This window comes from Thermobia domestica, chromosome 5 (assembly GCF_964235325.1).
Source record: "Thermobia domestica chromosome 5, izTheDome1.hap1.1, whole genome shotgun sequence".
Classification (NCBI taxonomy): Eukaryota; Metazoa; Arthropoda; class Insecta; order Zygentoma; family Lepismatidae; genus Thermobia; species Thermobia domestica.
In genome coordinates, this window is record NC_137458.1 from 240,968,760 (window position 1) to 240,990,951 (window position 22,192).

A 22,192-nucleotide genomic window follows, 5' to 3' on the forward strand; every position below is an offset into this window, starting at 1 on the left:
TGTTGTTTGATCAACGCCTAATGCTGCTGCAAGTTGTTCCTGCGTTTGACACGAATCCTGCTCGAGCAATGCTGTCAATTCTTCGTCTTGAATTTTTTTTGGCTGTCCAGCTCGCTTTTGGTCTGCCAAGCCGAAATCACCACTTCTAAACCGTGCAAACCACTTCTGACACATTCGCTCAGCTAGAGCATGGTCACCATACACTTCCACCAAAATACGATGACTTTCAGTCGCACTTTTCTGCATGTTAAAGTAATGCAGCAGGACACCCCGCAAAAACACTTTATCAGGCACAAATTGCGCCATGTTCACTTAACTACAAACTGGTGTTGTTGACGCTTTAATCCACTGCCCTATACTACGAACGATACGCGATGACAGGGGTTTGCAACACATGTGTGGATACACGGAACTGTGGGACGCTCCGTTCGTTGCGCCATCTCTTGTCCACCCGCACGAATTAATTCCTAGACCAAATATGTGAAAAGGAGTAACTTCTGTTAGTTCAGCAAGTGTTTGCATTGTATACGACATGAATGTAGGGAAAAAGTAATAATATTTAAAGTTGTTCAGGAGTTGCTTTCGAAGGACATATATCTACTATTGATACATAGTTTTGTGCATCAGTTAAAGCAAAAATAACTAATTTCTTTCATGAATGGAAATCATTTGAATAGAAATCGAGAGTAACTTTTTACACACCACGTTGTTCCTCAAGTTACATCATATATCTTTTAAATTATTAATTTATAATTTCTTCTGCCAATTACTTGAAACTCGATGAATGTTTGTAATAAATGTTTCTGTAACTTCCATTATTTCCTCCAAGTTACGCTACACATTACTGTTAAAATTAGCTTATTCATTTCGAATTCCTCAAGAGAATTGTAAAATGCGGATATCTGGATATCTACTTTTGCTGGTAATAATAGTATCTTATATGTATGTAAACCAAACGACTAATTTTATTTTTAATGAAAAAAAGAAGCGAAAACAATTTATATGTTAAGAACAAAAGTTCACTTCTAAATCTTAGTGTATATTTGTTCATGTTTGACTTGTAGGGATTTTCATGGCATGTTAAATGACCTTTGTTTTTTTGTGTTTCAGCTGGAAGAAGTGGAGAAAACATATTACGTTCATGAACTATACTCAAAGCTGGTCAGTCAGAGCGTAGATGATTTTAATGCATTCAACGTTCATCCGTATGTCTTAATGTTGAAGGACAGAATGAAAGAGCTAGAGGCTAGAAAAGAAAACCTCGGAGAACAAAGTGCATTCAGAAAAGAACCTAATCTATTTCATACGTTAGTTAAGGTATAACTCCTTCTTAATTTTGTCTTTAACGTGCATTTTGTAGATCTCGTTAAAAGGAATTTTACAAACTGCATGATCTTGCTCTACACAATATTTTCAAATCGTTTCAGGAAATTATCTGAGAAATTTCTCTCTCAATAATAAAGCCAAAACCATAAGGAAAATGCCTCTTGAGGGTAACTTTGTAAAAATCGTACGAAACACCTGTAAAATAAAACTCAAATAAAAGCCTTTTCCGAACCAATAGCATAAAATGTGAAAGAAATTATTTAACAATAGACTTCTTTCACATATAATTATAGTTTTAAAAAACAAAGGAAAAGGACATAGACAAAAGAATTATAGAATTATGATAATGTTACAAACTGAGTCCAGACCCGAAACGAGATCAAGCTTTATAGTTTTAATTAAGTTTATTTGAAACTATGTATGAATTATTTTTGTCATTGGTTCTTGGATTAAATACTTTTGAATCTGACACAAGATTGACCAGGACAGTAACTATCAAACTAATTAGCTTAGAATTTGGCTATGATACGCAAGTCTCGTTTGGACAGTACTTCCTCTATATATTCCTACCAACAGAAACACAAACTTTATCAGCCGATAAAAGTCTTCCCTTTCTACTTCTTCACTTTTTCCTGTTTTAACTTGCATATTATATGTGTTCGAATCTGAAAGAAGTAAAACTTGCTTTTGGATTATATTCCATCGCAATCTCATCTGTTCAGGCTTTCCTACTTCTATAAATTATATGATTGTTCAGTTTTACTCGTTGTTTTCTCAAGAGCTTTATCTTTTAAATAAACACATGCTTTTCAGCTTTAGGCTGAGATTTACGGTTTCTTGCACAGTTCAGTTGAGCTTTAAATTTAAATTACGATTACAGCAGACATGCTATTTTAAAAATCTAGTTCATTGATGTAAATCGAGATTTTTGTTATTGTTGAAAGAAAAGGTAAGGAAAATTCTAATTTTACTCGATTCTATACGATTTTTTCCCGCATGCTCTATAAAATTTGTCTACATTTGGGTTTAAATGTAATTTTATTTAATCTTACTTCATATGCTATTACTATATTAATATTACGTAAATAGTTTGTCATACCATCTGTTCTAATTGGTATGGTCGAAAGAACTAAGAGGCAGCCGGACTAACAGTTATAATTGAAATATGAAAATTGACTTGTAATTGCACAATCGATTTATATAAAACTACTAGAAAAATACCATATGTGTGTGTACATCATGTCCCGATAAACAAAATTTATAAGCTGTTCAATTGTTCTATGTGGTTAGCATTACAACGCTATAAAATTACTCACTCCCTTAACAATAAAGAATATTTTGAGGAAACATCTCAATTGTTGATTTTAATTTTTATTAAAAGATCTTAAGTAAGGACTTCATTATGTCTTGTATCAAAATAGATTAATTCCTGACAGGTTGGAGGACTTACTTATAATACTTTGGGCTAAATCTTTTCAGAAATCATCAGATCTCCTTTCTAACATGTTCAGAAATCCTTTTATTTATTGTTAATAGATAATACTTTACATATGGTAATATTTTTTAAACTTCATTGCGAGTTTCTTCTTCTGACACTACTTCGTACGTCAGGTATGATATGTGTAATGAATATGGTATAAGAAATTAAGACCGTATTACACTTACGTATGTGTTTATATATTTTCAGGATACTACTCATTTCGTGAGAACCATTGCCTCCCATGATATGGTTATGGGATTGTATCAAAAGTTAGTGAGCAGTAGTATGGAATATGGTATCAGAAGCCAATCCATAGAGGAAATTGAGTCTGCATTGAAGGAAGAGAAGCTGTGGCAGCAATCACAGCAGATTTTCCTTTCGAAAATTTTAGAACGTTATAAATCGTTCAGGGATTTGACAATCCCTCTGTTGTGTGGTGTAACCCAGGTATAGAGTTAATTTATGTAGCCATTATGTACAGTTGTGTTCAAACAAATATTTTTTTTTTTATTTTCAAAACTTTTGCTGTCATATATGTGTGTGTGGAGGGACTAAAAAAATCCCGAGTGCCATGTTGCCATGGTTATTAGACATTTGAATCTACATCTCTGTGGCCAAAATATGTAGGTCCATGTATTAAATTAGATTTGTATTAGTATGGTGTCTGGTTGACAAAACTGGCGCCTATGTTAGAATATATATATATATATATATATATATATATATATATATATATATATATATATATATATATATATATATATATATATATTAGTCAACCATTGTGAATCCACTATTGGATGAAATTATGTCCAACTCTTTCTGCATAGCCGTCTATTTTGGATAATTCTTTTTTAAGTTACTTCACAGTGCTTATTGATTTCGTTATACCACCTGGTATGAGGACGTTTCTTAGGTTGTTTCTTGTGCTTTGGTATCCAGCCAAAGCTTGCTTTTGTCAATCTATCACAATTTCTTTTTCGTGTGCGTGGGTTTTTTTGGGATTCTCCCGTTTCCTCCCACTTTCTTCATTCCACCATTTCATTCATTTCTTATCATTACCGCCTCCTTTAGCCTAGCCGGCATAACCGTGGGACTTATTCATTTCATTTTCACAATTTGTAATATGTCCAACCTGTTATTACTTCAGTGCCCTTGGTTTTATGATAATATCCGTATAACCGTCACCAGGTTATATAAGTACTTTTTGTGAATGCTTTGTATATTTGGAAAGACAGAAATCATTTTTTCAATTTATACTTTATTTTTGCGACGCCAATAATTTCTTTCTTCGGTGGGAACTGCTAATCTTCCCCACGCAATAGAACAAAAGATTTTTTCATCGTTCACTCATATATACGTATATTTGAAACGTCGTTTTGTAGTGAGAAGATTTTACTCTATATCGAAGACCACGTTCATTTTCTGAACTATATATATGATGATTGAATTTTTCTTACTTGGGTCTTCAGTGTTTCTTCCTTACTTATTAATATGCAAAAACTATTATATAGTTATTTGGAACTAAATCAAGTGCATTCTTCAATGACTTATGGAAATACTAGCAGACCATCTGCGATCTAGCCACAGTGTCGCCAACCATATCGTTCTGCCAGGTCTTATCTAAAAGTTCTCACAACAAAGTTATCATAATGTTTTTGTACATTGTGGCCAGTGAACTGTGAATTAACGCCAATTCTTTTAACATTTAATTTGCAGATGATTTAACCTGATTACATTCTAAAATGAACTGCCAACACTGACCAGTCGGTTAGTCCAGCTCGAGGAGTTTACTCCACGTCTTGATGTAATCAACACGATCGTCAGATTCGCTATAACATTAAGTAATGGGGCATACGTCTCGTAGCTGGTCAAGGACTTGTACTACAGCTAGACCCCAATAAGTGAAATCCCGGGTCCTCTGACCTCGTGCGTATAAGTAGAAACGGGTCCTTCAATGTCCTAATTTTACATAGTGCAACTGTCTACGTTTATCCTGCTGGATATAGATTTTTCTTGCAGGAGCTAGGAACTTGCGTCGTAGGATTATTTTAGTGTTACCCCACAGTGTTAACCCTCACGTCCGTTAGTGAGTGGTGTGCGAAAAGTGTTTGTGGTGAACCCTCAAATATATCTATTTCATCCACATACATATGCGATACAAAAGTAAAGGGTTACTATCTTGCGAAATATGAAGTGTAATTCTGTTTGTGGAAATATTCAAGTGTCTATACCCATATCAGTGTTTAGTGTTGTGATTGTTTCTCTTCTATATACATATATTTTTTGCACATAGTGCATTTAATAAATAAGCATAATGTCATTTTATTTAATGTGTTTGTTACATGTATGGGTGATGCTTTTGTGTGTCGTGGTCTGAGCGATCATCTGAACGTCCGTAAGGATTTCGAGAGGAGACATCCGAACCTCTCCGCGCTTAATGCTCATCTTGTTATTCAGACCGGAGGGCGATCCGGGAAAAGTTCTGTAACCCCTTTTTGGAAATGTTCTTTGATGTCTTAACCAGGTAAGTTCAGATCTCCTGAAAGTACTCGTTGGTAGGACAGCAGGGAAGCAGATCCGGAAAGCGGTTACATCCGTCACTCCTATCATTCTTCTTATCTATGTGATTCTTTTGCTGTTTTTGCAAGTGATTCGTAACATACATCTCAACATGCTTCGTTGTGTACTGTGCAGACGATGAATGTCTGATTTTGTTTCTATCAACGTTTCTGATCCATATAGCAAGACATTCAGAATACATTCATTGAAACTTTTACGCTTTAGAAACATTGGTATTTGACTTTTATATATGAAGCTGTTCTTTCCGAATGCATTCCAGCTAACTTAATATACATTCATGCAAAAAGATCTGAAGAGAATAAGTGCAGTTTTGTGGTTTTGTAGTATCATGTTTAAATGTTGAATCCAATGGAAAAATATTTTGTCTCTCTTACTATTGTTGATTTGACACTTTTTTAATACATTGAGTCTTACGTTTTCTGTTCTTGATCCCTGGACTTAAGAGTAAAATTGCTAAACTTAATACAGATGGAAGGATGAAATACTAATTGTCAATTAAACTAAAAATTGGAAAGATATACATTAATTATTCATCATGCTTTGTCAAATACTATTTGTTTCTTTTGCCGTGAACCTAATTTAAATAAAGTGACGTCTAAAACAATATTTCGTGTAGCTTCCACAATAAAAAAAATCACTGAGACAAACTTTTTAAATTTCTTTCTTAGGGTTTCTTTTAGCACTATCACAAAAGCACAGCATTTTTGTGCAGTAACAGGTATAAAATAGCAACTTTCAATCTTTATAAATAATCGTTAATGTAAGTAGGCTATCCCTTTACTTACCTATCATCTATTTTTTCTTCCTTTTTTTAACCATGATGTTTCACACAAGAGAATGCAATGTTGACTTTTTAAAACCATTATTTCATGAAGTGATCTTGACTCACTTTCGTATCGACTGCATTCATCACATACATTAAAGCGTAGTACCGACTGTCTGTATCGTGAAGGCTATGTCGTTTCACTGAGTATTCGACATATTTTTGTGGAATCTCCAGAATACTGAGACCTCAGAGAACGTTTAGGACAGCCTAAAAATCTTAAAGTTAGTTGAGAATAGTGCGATCTTTAGTAACTGTTTCCCACTTTTATTGATGATATTGAAATAGTTAACGTTTTTCTTGTTATTGCTATTTTATTTTGTTTTTCATTTCTTCATCCTTTTCACGACTCTTCTTTTTTTTCTGTTTTCACGACACGACTTTTCAATATATAATCTCTTATTTTGTTGGAGTTACGTTGTTTTGTTGGAGAAAACTTGTGACACACTGCCTGTGAAAGCATACCCGATAGAGCTTTCTAATTACTAAGGACTTTTTTTTTATTTTCTTTGTATTCAGTCTTGAATATAAGTAAATCCTCTGTTATATTTTTAGTTATTTTTCAGTTACCTAAACTAATGATTTCAAAGCTATTAATAAAGATTTGAAAGGCTAAATGAAACTCTTTTTGAATTATGTACTTGTGAAAACCATATAATCTTCAAGGCTTTCAAAAATTTTGGTTGTAACTGTTTAAAATCTGACTATACTTTGTTTTATATGATGGTTCAGAAAGTTTCTTTTTGTTAATACGTTGTATTCCCTCTTGTATTTCAGATGTGTTATGGTATGAATATTCTGGCATCAGTAGCAAGGAAACAAGTATGTCGGCACCAAATTAACCTAAAGGACGAATCTTCTGTTGAAGCATTCTTGACAAGACTTTGTCGATATCCATCCCTTGGACCTCTGCAACCTTCATTACCATCCATTGTAGATAACTGCATGTTGCCAGAAGTTGATCTTATCTTAGCCAAGACATTTGATAGAGAAGAAGAGGCTTTCAAACCCAAACAAGAAACTTACAAGTACGTACTTTCCCCCTAAATTTGTAGTTACTACAATAAACAAACAGTAGTATTCTAATAGACTATGCAGACACATATAAGGTCATGGATGAGGTACTAATTAAACACAACAAAAAATACAGGTATAGAATATACAATAGAATATGTTATTGTCATTAAGCTTTACAAGCAAGAGACAAGCCAGTTAAGATATTTATAGGTAATTGAATAATAATCATAATATGAGCTCCCTCGTGTTGGCGTACGCTCCTTTAGCGTAGGAGATCCGGGCTTGATTCCCGGCAAGAGCTCGAGTTATTCGGGTCCCACATTAAGCTGTAGATTCACGTCTCGTATAGCCTCGCTGCTGAAAGGGACACTGAATTCAAATCAAATCGAATCAGTTATAATATACAAAATCAAATAATGGATCGTATGACTAAAATATGGTAAACATTATCAAAATAAATAAAATAACACTACAGATTACACAGTGTCTTTACATTCAGTGAACTCGTGTACACAATAAAATGGATTTGCTTCTTAACCAGTCGTATTCCTTCTTTTTAAAGCCTTTAATTGTAGATGCTGTATGCAAACTGTTAGCCTATTAAACACCTTCGGTCCTACAATTAAATAACTGTTCCTGATTTCAGATAATCTATTAGGTACGTGCAAAAGTTCTACCCAATTTTGGTGTGCATATGGATGTGCGAAGAACAGAAAATGTAATTCACCTAGGACTGTGTATAATCATCAGCATGATCAATGACCTCTTGCCATCTTTCCGGTAGAACATGAATCCCACGCCAAAAAAACTCCGCTGGTTTGGTGATGAAGAATTCGCGTAGGGCACTTTTCACAGCCTCCACATCAGCAAAGGTCTTCCCAGTGAAGGCGTTTTGCACAGCTCGAGAAAGGTAGAAGTCTGTGGCCTCGCAACCAAGGTCCATTAACTTCTGACGTGTCATTGCAGCAGTATGTGGCTTAGCATTATCATATTGGATGATATGCCTTGGTAATTGACAAGGCCTGACCGCAATGATTCCGGCAGCCTTTCGAGCTGTTGACAGTAGAAGGCCGCATTAATGGTTTGAGTAGGTTTCAGGACCTTCTAATGAATGATTCCTTTAATATCCAACCAGACACTCAACAACACTTTCTTGGGATGAAGTTCTTGTTTGGATATCGATGGTGGCTGCTCAGAAACGCGACACACAGTCCTGCGACGCTTCACGTTCCGGTACATAACACATTTCTCATTGCCGGGGACAATCCATGTCAAGAAGGGATCTTGTTTGTACCGGAAAAACAATGCAAAACATGTCATGGCTCACCCTTCTCGTTGAGTTGCACTCAGCTGATGTGGAACCCTACGATCAAACTTCGTGACGAAACCCAGAGCCACAAGCCTTCTCCAGTGTTGTCCGGTATACCTGGAAGGTTGCCGCTAATTCCTTTACAGTTGGCCTCGTACTTACTGTTATGGCGTGGTCCAGATCCTCTTCGGAAAACGCTGATGGACGCCCAGACTGTGGTTGATTGTGACAGCTTCTGTTGCCGTCTCTGAATTTTCGAAACCAGCGACGACATGTGCTTCCTTCGATTACATCCTCACCATACACTTGCCTAATGTTGCGGCAGGCCAAGGCCGCACTACTCACCTTATCGAACTCGTACAGTAAATAGTGTCTGATGTGTTTCTTGTTGGTCTCCATGTAATCGGCACAACACTCTCTCCAGTTACGAGCCACTAGTACACACTCACTGCCTGCTGTTGCTCTACTGTTCTCCCGATGACGTAACCACTGATTCCAGCTCATGGAGCGCCATCTCTTCGGTCCAAATATCTTTCACCAGTGACCTTGTGCAAACGGGTAAAACTTTTGCACGTACCTAATACTAAAGAGTACCTCAGTTTTCTTACACCAGTGTTATGCCTATATACTTCCTCCGTAAGTGCCACATTTGTAGATCTTTGCTTGGTGTAAAGTAGCATGTAATTCACCATCGTCATTATTTTTAACCTAATAAATAGTGGTTTACAATTGTCTTTATCAAATAGTCCACCATTTTAAACTTACAGATCCTTAGTAAATTATCAAGTGTTGATATTTATCTTAAACAATAATTTACTCTTATCTTTTTTTAAGACTTCTAAGGGTAGCCCTTCGGGAAGTGAAAAACTGCGTTTTTCTGCAAGGCGATCTCACTCAAGAGGTGTGGGCAAAATTGAATACTATTCTTGTTCAGCTTGTTCATGGTTGGAAACTGCAAGAAATTCAGAGGAAGAATAGGGAAAAACAAGAGGAGAGTTTGTATGTGTCCAAGTAAGTACAATTACTTCCTATAATGTATTAATAAAATCATATATATTCCATTACTTGATCATTGCACTATAATAAGTTTTTGTCAGTTATCTATATGATGTATTTTTTAAAAATAAATTCTTTCTACATCCATTTTCTAATGTATAAAAACTCCATTTTTCTAACCTAAACTTCTTCCTTTTCTTGTGTATAGTTTGCTTCAATATTGAATGGTATATTAATCGAGAATTGAATTTTTTCCTTATCTTCAATAGAACAGTATGTGAAAAATGGAGTTTATATTAATTATCCACACCATATTTTGTATGATTTTAATCCACAAAGGTTTTTAGTTGTGAATGTAACAATTTCCAGTATTTTGATTGACACTGGATATGACTTCAAACTATTGATACATATAATTTTAAAATACAATTCTTTGTTTTGGAAACATAAATATCATACTAACTTAAAAACATTTTCGGCTCGTTTGTAAATTCTCTTTGAAAATGGCATTAACAGATAGCTGCATTTGTGCGACGCCTTAGACTAGGTCACGAAATTTCCGAGCTGTAGATTGCCAATGGCAACCAAATATTTTAGATTGGCGGTAGATATTTGGCCTTTACATTGTTTGCCTTCGAGCTGTTCTTGTTTTATGTGCCAAATCTGTTAGACTCAAGAACCTCCTCTGTATTTTATTATTATGTTTTATTTATTTTTACTTTAAGTGTGTTTGAAAAGTATATCCACGTAAACAAATTATGCATGAAACTACTAAATAACTTCATCATATGACATGTACAGACGTATGACTGTAGCTTATATACTTCAAAATACGCACAACACATACACTTAGAAGTTATATCTCAATATACAATTATAAGTTAAATATCTTTATTCTTTGCTTTAATGATCTAAAAACCTTGCATTAGACGTCATAGTCCTGACGCCTCAAATCTTACCAATAAACTTCTAAATAACTTTTATATATCCCCAAGCATCCCAGCATTTATATTTACCACAAATAGTGTTACATTATTCATAACCCATCTACAATTTGATATTCATAACACATCTATCAATAGAATTCTTTTGTAAATATAGATGGGGTTAGGCCAAGAGAAATAAACAAATTAAAATTCTTTACAAATCGAAAACTACTTTTATCAGGAAACATTTAGAACGATTGAATAGGGAAGATTTCAAGTTTATGTCCACCCACTTTTTATTTCTTTTCGTAACGTCACTATCTCATGTACGCCTTTGATGTTAATTTTAGAAATATGGCTGTTAGCCAGGTAGAAAATAGTTTCTGTGTGCTTCAATTTGCCAAGTCAAATTCTGTTACTGTCATACACCATTTCTAGAACATGGCAAACAACCGCTCGAAGGCAGTACATCTACAATTGGAGCAAGAAATTGGAGAATACTGTCTCTGCAAGAAGAGATGCCCTGGGAGACTACTGTACAGTGACTTATGCTCGCGAGACTGACACGCTTAAAGATATGCGAGTTTAGAACTACAAGTTTCACACAAGATTGTATGGAATATTTTGCACATATGTTCACTAAAGTTCCGTTATCGCTTGTAGTCAGTAGTGATTTCAGAGGATTTCTTCCGAGAAGGGGTCTTAAAATACATGGGGGTGCCAAGTAGTACTGCCAAAACGCTGGTAACTCATACTAAGCATCAACAGAAATGTAATATTGCGGGGAATTCTCTCTTTCAGGGAGGAACACGCCCTGAAATCAGCGCTGGTGCATGACTCCAGATCTTTAGTGAAAACAACAGAATCATGTGTCACTATCTGCATGGACATGCAACAACGATGTGAAGGAAGTGCTGATTTTTTTGACCGACTAACTTTCAGTAACGAATTAACTTTCCGCATTAGTAATACAGTTAACAAATACAGCATTCGTAACTGAAAACCTGAGAACTGAATCTAACATGTTGGCTTCTGAGAAACCCAGATTAACACTGTATGGCTGCTTTTTGTGAGGATACATCAAGTATCCCGTTTCTGTTCTGCCTTTTCCTACAAGCGTGGAGGGTTTTAAACATCGCACCATAACAGTTGCTGCGACTTTTGACGTGAACATGCTGAGACGTGTTTGGGAAGAACTAGGCTATCGTAATTGACGTCTGTCGTGTTACAAAAGGGTCACACATAGAATATGTTTAACTTAGTTATATTAACTTGAGAACATATTCTTCAAACCGTATATGTATCACAGCCATAGTATTAAAACTTGTACTTCTAAAACGTTAAAAGTATTTTTCATTATTTAAGCTTTGCTTTTAGTATACGTAAATTTGATTTAAAATACTCGCTGAGTAGAACAATATTTATTTTTAAAATTATTAATGTGTAACAGTTTCGCCAATTATTCACTTTGGCTTCATTAAACACTATCTGAATAAGCCAAAGTGAATAGTTGGCGAAACTTACACGTTAATAATCTTTACAATAAATTTATTGTTTTGCTTAGCGAGTTGTTTAAATCAAATTTTAAAGTGTATATTTCTTTTAGGCTTATCCTGCACTGTACTTTTTTTTTTTAATCAGGTTTCTTTCCAAAATTGTTTTTATCCTTTCCTCGAAAATATTTAATTTTTCAAAAATAAATTTGTAAAAGAATACAGAAGTAGCCGATATTCCATGATTACGAATCTTTGTTTCTGTTTGCCAGGGGAAGAACTCAGTGCTCGACGCTTGGAGAAGAGGAAGAGATTGCCCAAGAAGTAGCATCGATGTTTCCAACTTATTCCGAGGATTTTGAGAGTCTTCAAGAAGAATCTGATGCATCCCGCTCGCCCAAAGAATTTGCTGTATCAACAGAAGAAGTCGAAAGCAAAGGTCCTGAATTTGCAGAATTAATAACTAGTGATGATGTTGCCGAAGTATGCAGAATTCATACAGAGATAATGTTACAATATACCAAAACGTCATGGTTGTATCCTTCAAAGATATTTTCCACTCCGAACTTCATTAAACCGTTAGTACTAAGGTTGGTATAATATGTTTCTTTTAACTTTTCACACTGTAAGAGATGATTTGTGACTTGGTAACATTTTGCAGTTTTAAGATGAGAATTGTGGCTTTAAAAATTGCTTCTTTTTTATAATGTTTGATGTTGTCATTGATAACGATGATATAGTATACTTAAGTATGTAGAGAATGAAAATTAATTAATTAATTAAAAAATTAAAATCGTACGAGAATGTTGTCCAAAGTACGGTATGTATAAGTACAAAGATTTTAAATGTACCAAAATTAAGATTTTTAATTCGTGTTATTTATCATATCTAGGTCAGCCTAGCTCTAAGGTTCCATATTTGTCAAGTGAGATTCTTCTAGCAGTTTGCTTAACTACCCCATTATTTGCATAATGTAACCAAGCATTTATGATAGGATATTTCAGTATGAGTGGTCGAATTCAAGACAAGTCGTTACGAAGCTTCTATATTATACATAATTGTTGCGTATTGCGCCTTAGGAAATGTTGATCGATTAGTAACACAATTACTTAACATTAATATTGTACATTTTTATGACAGTATTGCCACTCATCTTTACTGTAATAATTGCTTGAAAGTAACTAAGTGTTCATTATTTCTCAAGTTCAGATTTAGTATAACAATTGTGTTAGAGGAAAACCAACCTAGAGGTAAAAATAATAGTGCAGTGATGGATATTCATGAAATGAAAGCAAAATCATTCTTACAAGTAAATTACAAAGATTATGACAGCAAATTAATAATGTTTGAAACGCTGTGGCTAAGTGGTAGAACATCCCAGTGGTAGAACGTCCACCTCTGGTACGAGGAATCCCTGGTATTTACCCGGTTCATGTGAGTTTGTGACGGAGAAGACCGTATCTTTGGATTTTCTCGAGATTCTTCCGTTGCTTCCACATTTCACCAATTATTTTGTCTATATAAATAAAAATGAAAATGACTATGTTTGTAACTTAATAACTCTTGAACCACCCGACCGATCTCGATCAAATTTTCAACATAGATGAAGTTCGGGCCTGGGATGATTTTAATCATTTCACTTTGACGGTGCAACTTAGGGGAGGGGAGAGAAATATATGTAAATCGAAAATGAACGATATTAGTGTCGAATCTATAGTTTTCGGGGTCCCTAAGATGAACAGTGACACTTCCGATGCCGTTTAAATCCACAACTTGAAGGAGGGGGAAACACATATATGAAAATGACCGATATTAGTGTCGAATCCATGGTTTTCGGTGTCTGAGATGAAGAGTGACACTTCCGATGCCCTGTAAATCCAAATTCAGATCAATACAGTAATATTTAATTTTTATTTATATACATTACTTAATTGTTTTCTGATTTTTCATTATATTTTCTTTGTTTCTATCGATTTACGAATTCTTATTTTAACCCAGCAAAGTGGGTAATTGACACTAGTATTTTATAATAGCATTCACTTTTAACAATCTTCGTCTCATTTAGCCTAAAAAGCATATGCGTGGAGTATAGTAATGTCAAAATGTCTTTAAGACGATGATGGATTAGTATTAAGTCGCGCGGGGGGGGGGGGGATCTTATTATTGAGTAAGTTCAATTTAAAGGTTTATCAGAGAAACAAACGTATAAAAATTCGTGAAACTTAGTCCAACTGAGTATATATATATAAGACTAGGGGGGCTTTGGTACTTGTTGCATTTAAAGATAATAAGCTACTTGTCTCAATAAACGTTCTTTCATTGCAGAACTACCTACTACAACCGATAAATCTAACCATTGTATTGTTGTAACAAGCAAAACTAATTCAACCCATCTCTCTCTAACATGTATCGTAGAGTGTCGCATACAACGTACAATTATCTTGTACACTTAACTGCTAATCGGAAATTACATGTAACTCATATTCCCCTCTTAGAATAATTGTTAATAATAAAAACATAAAACCAAAACAATATACATAACAACGGAAATCATTCTAATCAACGTTACTCCACCTTTTTTTCAACTTATCATTTCCTTTTTTTTTTCCTTCTTCTTCTTTCTTTCTTTTACAGGAGCACGTGCAGTTGTTTAGCACTTCCTTCCAACAGTTCACACGTTGATAAAATTGTTAGTATTTGGTCTAGGAATTAATTCGTGCGGTTGGTACGCACACATTGAAGCTGTAGTACAAACACAAAATACATAAATACCTTAAGAAAAATATTGTCCATCGCTAGCCACCACTTTCGCCCATCTGTCAGGCAATGTACGGATTCCGTGGCGAAAGAAGTCCTCATCCTTGGAAGCGATCCAGTCAGAGACCCATGTTTCGATATCTTCTGAAGAAGTAAACCGCTGTCCAATCAAATCGTTGTTCATGCAATCGAACAAGTAGTAGTCCGAAGGAGCAACGTCTGGTGAATACGGCGGGTGGGGTAAAACTTCCCATCCGACATTTTCTAAATAGGTTTTGACCGGTTTTGCGACATGTGGGTGAGCGTTATCATGTTGAACAATAAGTTTATCATGTCTGTTCTCCCATTCTGGTCAGAGCTTGCTTAAAACGCATTAATTGTCGTCGATAACGTTCTCCATTCATAGTTTCACCCGGTTGCAGCAGCTCATAGTACACCACACCTTTCATATCCCACCATATGCACAGCATAACCTTTGCACAGTGAATATCTCGTTTTGGTTGTGATGGACCTGGTTCACCTGGTTTCACCCAGGCCTTTTTTCGTTTAGGGTTCTCGTAATGGATCCACTTCTCATCACCCGTAATAATTCGATGCAGAAACCCGAAGCAGCAATTCGCAAATGGTTTTTCGTCTTTCAACGTCTCTGTCTTTCAATTCATGTGGAACCCAATGTGACATCTTTTGAATCATTCCCATGGCTTTCAAGCGTTTGGAGACTGTTGTTTGATCAACGCCTAATGCTGCTGCAAGTTGTTCCTTCGTTTGACACGAATCCTGCTCGAGCAATGCTGTCAATTCTTCGTCTTGAAATTTGTTTGGCTGTCCAGCTCGCTCTTGGTCTGCCAAGCCGAAATCACCACTTCTAAACCGTGCAAACCACTTCTGACACGTTCGCTCAGCTAGAGCATGGTCACCATACACTTCCACCAAAATACGATGACTTTCAGTCGCACTTTTCTGCATGTTAAAGTAATGCAGCAGAACACCCCGCAAAAACACTTTATCAGGCACAAATTGCGCCATGTTCACTTAACTACAAACTGGTGTTGTTGACGCTTTAATCCACTGCCCTATACTACGAACGATACGCGATGACAGGGGTTTGCAACACACGGAACACAATGTGTGGATACACGGAACTGTGGGACGCTCCGTTTGTTGCGCCATCTCTTGTCCACCCGCACGAATTAATTCCTAGACCAAATAAAATCGGGTTGGAAGAAGTAATAATGTACTAATGGATACGTTAAAGATTAACTTAATTCATTGCTTGTTAGTGTAGACTATGGTTTGTCATATATCGGAATGATGAATGAACACCCTGTGTCAGGTGTACATCATCTGATTGCACAAACCTTAGAAATATCATAAATAAGAAGGAAAATAAAAACCATCTTTCTGACGAATGTGTATGTCGATGTGTACCAATAAAATATGTACACTCATGTCCAAAATGATTGTCGCATATCTTTAACTGTCTTCTTGTAACAATACAATATGTTAATGATTTTACAGGGTATTTTTAATACTGATACTATGTGTATATTCGGGAAATGTATATTTGTGATAAATTTCATAGCAAAAGAATTATAAATACGAAACTTAGAATGAGTAAAACAAACTGTTGCTAAATGGACAAGAAAGTTTTATTTTCGTTCTCTCGTTCTTCTTTACTGCTCTTTTGACATGAAATTTGCCACACACATGTCTTTGGCGATTATACACATAATAACATTATAAGAAATATCGGGCGAATTCGTTAGCAAATTATATTCCTACAACAACATATTTATAGACATGCGACAATAATTTTGGACATGAGTGTACATTTCAATTATTGTTAAATGCTGTGTTTCTTTCTAGGTATGAAACTGCTTCTGCTGTTGTTAATAAGTTGATTCAGGTTCTAGAAGATGATCTTGACAGGAAACTATGTGGCAGCTACATCTTCCTGGTAGATATTATTCAGAATATGCTGGAAAGAACTGACGGAAACACTAGTTTTCTGTACGCTTCTACATTGCCATACGATTTTTATCGTGATACCAATGTAGAAAGTGTTAGGCAATGTCTTCCAATACTGGAAAATCTGTTGACAAAAGTTGGTACTCTCCTACTCGAGTGGCCAGAACATCCAACATTAAATGAGGTATGTATAAGACTATTTTGTCTATAAAATTGATAACTAGAATTATTATTCGAAACTAGTATGGACATTAAACATAACACAATTAAAAGAAAGTACACTATAAGCTTTAACGCAGCCCTGGCCACGGCGAGCAGATAGTGGAAACTCTCCTCGTGAGCGCTCACGAGCATCCTACGTGCAAATACCATTGTTCGTGCTTCGTGAATCTTCGGGTCTCGTCCTTCGAGGAACGGAAGTGTTGTCAACCTTGGCGGTAATCACTAGCCCACCAAATAAAAAAAAGTATGTATGGATGTATGGTAACTGATTGCCATTTAGTGTAAAGTGTCTTTTACAATGTGGTAACCGTTAACTATAGACAACACAAACTTGTAACAGCAATCAAATGATAAACTATGTACGTTCCTTTTCTTCTTTTCTCTTTCCTTTTGTTAAAGAAGGATGTGGTGGAACCAAACCATCGCTTCCATTTATAAAAACTTGCTAGTTTGCCCAATGGAAAACCAGTTTTCTTATCAAGTTCTTAATCCGAGTGTGGGTTTGTTATATTATGTTGTTTCGCTTTTTAAGAAAAGAGATAATCTGTTGATAAGAAAAAAAAAAATACTGTAGCACTTGTTTGCAATTATCTAAGTATTATCTCCAGAAAATTAGCTTATGCATGTATGTGTGTACGAATAGGCTTAGCAAGGGGTTGGTTGTGGAGATTAGAAGCCACTATTACACTATTAATAGGAAGAATAGTATTTCTTACTCCACTTTTAAAGTTACTTTGATCCCAAAGAATCAAACAAAATATTAAGAGAGCCAAAGAGATTTTCCATTTTTAAGAGTGACCATTAGTGCCTACAATTAGTTTTTTTTTTTTTTTTTTTTTACAAGGAGTGTCTTTTTAATAAGGAAAAATATATTGTCTTTGGCTGGTTGCTTGCCGGTGGCTTGTTAAAAGTGAAAAAGAATGTTAAATCATACAACGACTAAAGCTACACACTTGTTTTTCTTCGATAGTTACTGACTGATTTTGAAAGTCACAATGTTGTAGGCCTACTGTAACAGCATAAACTCGGAAGGAAACGTTCCAACTGAATGATACGAACACTTATTCCCAATGTCTTGAACATGAAACGTGGGTTGCACGGATAACGCTTAAAGTGGGCTGGACTGCACTGGAATTTCCTTCCGGCATATTAGTGTTTGGTCGGAACTCAGTTCTTCTGTGTAATTGTCTCTTAACAACATTTGAACATTTATTTTAGATAATAATAACTAACTTTATGGCCTATGGAACCAGAAGGTTCAATGCCGCGTTTACAAAATATTTCCACTAACTTCTGTCCTTAGCCAACTGGATCCAGTTTCTACTCTACTCTTATTTCTGCAAGATCCATCTCAATATTTTCTTCCCATCTGCGCCTAGGTCTTCCTAGTGGTCTTCTTCCAATTGGGTTTTCAGTTAAAATTATGAAAGCGTTTCTAATTTCTTCCATTCTAGCTACATGGCCTGCCCACCTGAACCTTCTGCACTTAATGACCCTAACAATTAGGTGAGCGGTATAAACTATGCAATTCCTCGTTATGAAATTCGTCCAATCCCCATTTTCATCCCTTTTTGGTCCGAATACTACTACTACTACTACTACTATAACTACTACTACTACTACTACTACTACTACTACTACTACTAATAATAATAATAATAATAATAATAATGCATTATTATTATTATTATTATTATTTTATTAATAATAATAGTAGTAGTAGTAGTAGTAGTAGTAGTAAAGATTAAGTACATGATAAAACAGCTTTACTAATGTATAGCAGACAGCGACTAGTGCCACTTATGCTCAGCCTACTATCATCCGTGCTTCCAGTTTTGGCACCTGCATACATAATACGTTAGTTATCTAGCCACTAACTCCCCCTGTGTACATCTGCTTATAGAGACCAGTATCGAGCACAGTCGTTGTAAAGAGTTGAAAGCGGTAAGATGGCGAAACGACGCTGCCCTACACCTACACTTAAGTTCAACACGCAGTGGGAGGAGGATTATCTCTTTGTCGAAGAAGACGGTGTAGCCAAATGTTTAGTGTGCTTTAAAACATTACACGGATTTAAAAAGTTCAACCTTCAACGTCACTACAATACTTATCACGTGGAGCAATACGGGGAACTTAAAGGACATCTTCGCAAAGAAGAACTGAAGAAGTTGAAAGAGAATAAGGCCGCATCGGAAATGGAAGACGGGGAGAGAACGTGTGAAGCCTCTGTGCGGGTGAGTTACAAAATTGCGTTGCATATTGCGAGATTGTTGCGCCCTTTCACAGACGGAGACCTAATAAAGGAGTGTATAGTAATATCAGCAGAAGACTTTTGTCCATCTCGAATACAGCAGTTCGAATCGGTTCCACTTTCCCGACAGACTATTACGCGACGCATAGAACATCTTGCAGATGATATTTTGAGCCAGCTATCGGAACTTTCGAAAACGTTTATTGCATTTTCCCTGGCGCTCGACGAAAGTACGGATGTTACAGATACTGCGCAGCTTGCTATCTTTATTCGTGGTGTACATAGTGATCTGGAGATTCGAGAGGAACTGTTGCACATAGTACCTATGAAGGGCACCACAACGGGCGCTGACATTCTTGCGTGTGTTGAAGAAAGTGTCGAAAATACAGGTCTTGCGTGGAATGCACTGGTTTCTGTAGCGACCGATGGGGCACCTGCTATGGTTGGGAAGAAAGCAGGGTTTGTGGCGCGACTAAAACTAAAACTCCAAGAGCTTGGGGTGTTGCATGATATCAGAGGAATTCATTGTATGTTGCATCAGGAACAGTTGTGTGCAAAGAGTGTAACGATGAACGATGTCATGGACGTTGTAGTTCGTACCACCAGCTACCTCAGAAAACATGGACTGAGACATCGCCAATTTAAATCCTTCCTCGAAGACCTAAACAGTGCATACGGAGACATACCTTATTATACAGAGGTGCGCTGGCTGAGCCGTGGGAACTTGTTAAACCAGTTCTTTCAGTTACTAAACGACATTGATATGTTTCTCGATATGAACGATCATTCCGTGCCAGAACTGAAAGACGACCAATGGAGATGCAACCTTGCGTTTTTGGCAGACGTAACTACTCATCTCAATGCTCTTAACCTCTCATTGCAGGGTCAACATCTGCTAATTACAAATATGTGCGATCGCGTCGAAGCGTTCAAAATGAAGCTATCCCTTTGGGCGCAGCAATTTGAAAACAATATTTTGGTTCACTTTCCCAGCTTAGGCACCTTACAAGAATCCGGTAAACTTCTTGACTTGACTTATTACCGCAATTTGCTGCTTAGCCTTAAGGACGAATTTGAAACCAGATTTCAGGACATAAAATGTTTGGAGATGAGCTTCAGGGTATTTACCACCCCATTCTCTACAAACATTGCAGACGCTCCTTCTGATGTTCAGTTGGAACTTATAGACTTAGTGTGCGACAGGGAATTTAAAGAGAAATTCCATCAGAAAAGCAATTTACAAGAGTTCTATAGGAATTTCCCTCGATGTCGATTTCCGCGACTGCATAGAAATGCTGCCAATATTATGTCAATGTTTGGTTCGACGTATGTGTGTGAGCAATTATTTTCAAAAATGCGACTGACGAAATCAAACCAGAGAAGTTCGTTGTCCAACCATCACCTGGAATGTTTGTTACGTCTAAGCTGTGTGCAAACAATATCACCTCGTATAGAGACACTTACGAAGAAATTGTGCGGTACATCTGCCTCAGAGAACAATGCTTGAAGTAAAACACTTGTCAGTTACTAGTGTTTATAGTGTATTTTCTTTTTTCTGTGTTTCTAACTTTATACACATTCGGCCTCTTTGTGCGTTTTCGTGTTCTGTTGGTTTGAATTTTGATTTGCTACTGTCAGACATTTGTCTCTTGTGGCGTTAAGATATTTGAGTACGCTTCGGCAAATGTGATTGCATTTTTCGAACTTTTGGGAATGTGCAACAAGTGTTTTTCTTTTGGGACCTTTGTCTACAATCTCGGATTTCTGTGGTAAGTTATAAAAGCTATTACAATGTTTATATTTTGTAGCTACGGAAATCTAATAAGTATAGACTATTTGGATGATTTCTAATTGAATAATATATTTTCGAATAAAATCTACTCAAATAATCTGATTTTCGAATTGTTCCTCATCTCTGTTTCTTTGCCTACATTAGCATCCAGTTACAATTTACGGCAGAACTTAAGCAGATATTATGCATATTTCGAACACGATCTTATTATTATTATTATTATTATTATTATTATTATTATTATTATTATTATTATTATTATTATTATTTTCTACCTCCCGTCGTTCTGCTATCAATCTAGCAACGAAAGGCGTTTACAACTTAGCAAACGTGAAGCGAGTGATAATTTCAGACCGAGTGCTGATGAAATACAACGTCACGAATTGTGTAAGCAAGCTAAAAAGGCCTGAAACAATTCGTTTCTGATTTTTACAGTCGTTTTTACGTCTGTAAGCTGACATGTTTAATATTAGTTTCTTTCTTTCTTTCTTGTTCATTTGTTAGTTACTTTAACGCTAACTGTAACCTCTATCATGCGTCTTCCTCGATCAAAAAACGTACCAATTTTATTTCCTGCAGTGTTTTCGCGTCACTGCTTTCGAAATGGGGAGGGGGAGAGCACACCTGCATATTTCAAACTTGCGTCTGCTCAATGCTTCAGCATCGTGCGAATTTCTGACCAGGCTTGGCCGTAGGTTTTTTGCCATCATGTGTGGTTGGCAACACTTATCGGATGCAGTGGAAGGGGAGAAACTACCAGCCCCTGTGCTCACCTGTTCTTGTCTCTCGCTCGTGCTCGCTCTCGCTTCGGCTCCGGGAGCCAATTCATGGACAGGCCTGCTTTAACGTAACATTTCGTTGAATAGAAAGGGGAAGAGATGGAAATACTATAGAAAAGAGTGGAATTCTGAATGTTAGAATTATGGTGGCAGCGCTTCTCTGAAATTTTAGTTTTTCTATATTTCATTTCCTCCTCTTTCTTTCCTTCCCTATAAGATGAAGCTTGTACACTTTATTTTAATTGTATTGTATTTTTATGTTCATACGTCTAAATCTCTTTTTTGGGCTTCAGCAGCTCAGTCCAAAATTTGGGTGAAGAAATGCTTGTGACAGAATTTTTTTTTTTTCTTTGATAATGAGCCGTCTGCAGGGAACCACCCCACAACAGGCGCCATAACTCCTACAAGAAAGGATTCAGCGTCTTAATAAGATTTGGCATTGACTACATCATCTACATTTTATTGAACTA

General features: G+C 36.1%; 1 protein-coding gene across 2 annotated transcripts in view; it reads left to right on the plus strand.

The window, feature by feature from the left end:
- The window catches only part of LOC145686491 (midasin-like), a 630,928-nt gene that overhangs the window by 528,558 nt on the left and 80,178 nt on the right, over positions 1–22,192 (plus strand). For both annotated transcript variants that reach the window (XM_081759859.1, XM_081759860.1), the window contains exons 13-18: positions 1,111–1,317; positions 3,014–3,253; positions 6,990–7,240; positions 9,373–9,549; positions 12,226–12,543; positions 16,577–16,862. In XM_081759859.1, coding sequence (XP_081615985.1) covers positions 1,111–1,317; positions 3,014–3,253; positions 6,990–7,240; positions 9,373–9,549; positions 12,226–12,543; positions 16,577–16,862 — 1,479 coding nt within the window. The remainder of the gene's footprint in view (positions 1–1,110; positions 1,318–3,013; positions 3,254–6,989; positions 7,241–9,372; positions 9,550–12,225; positions 12,544–16,576; positions 16,863–22,192) is intronic.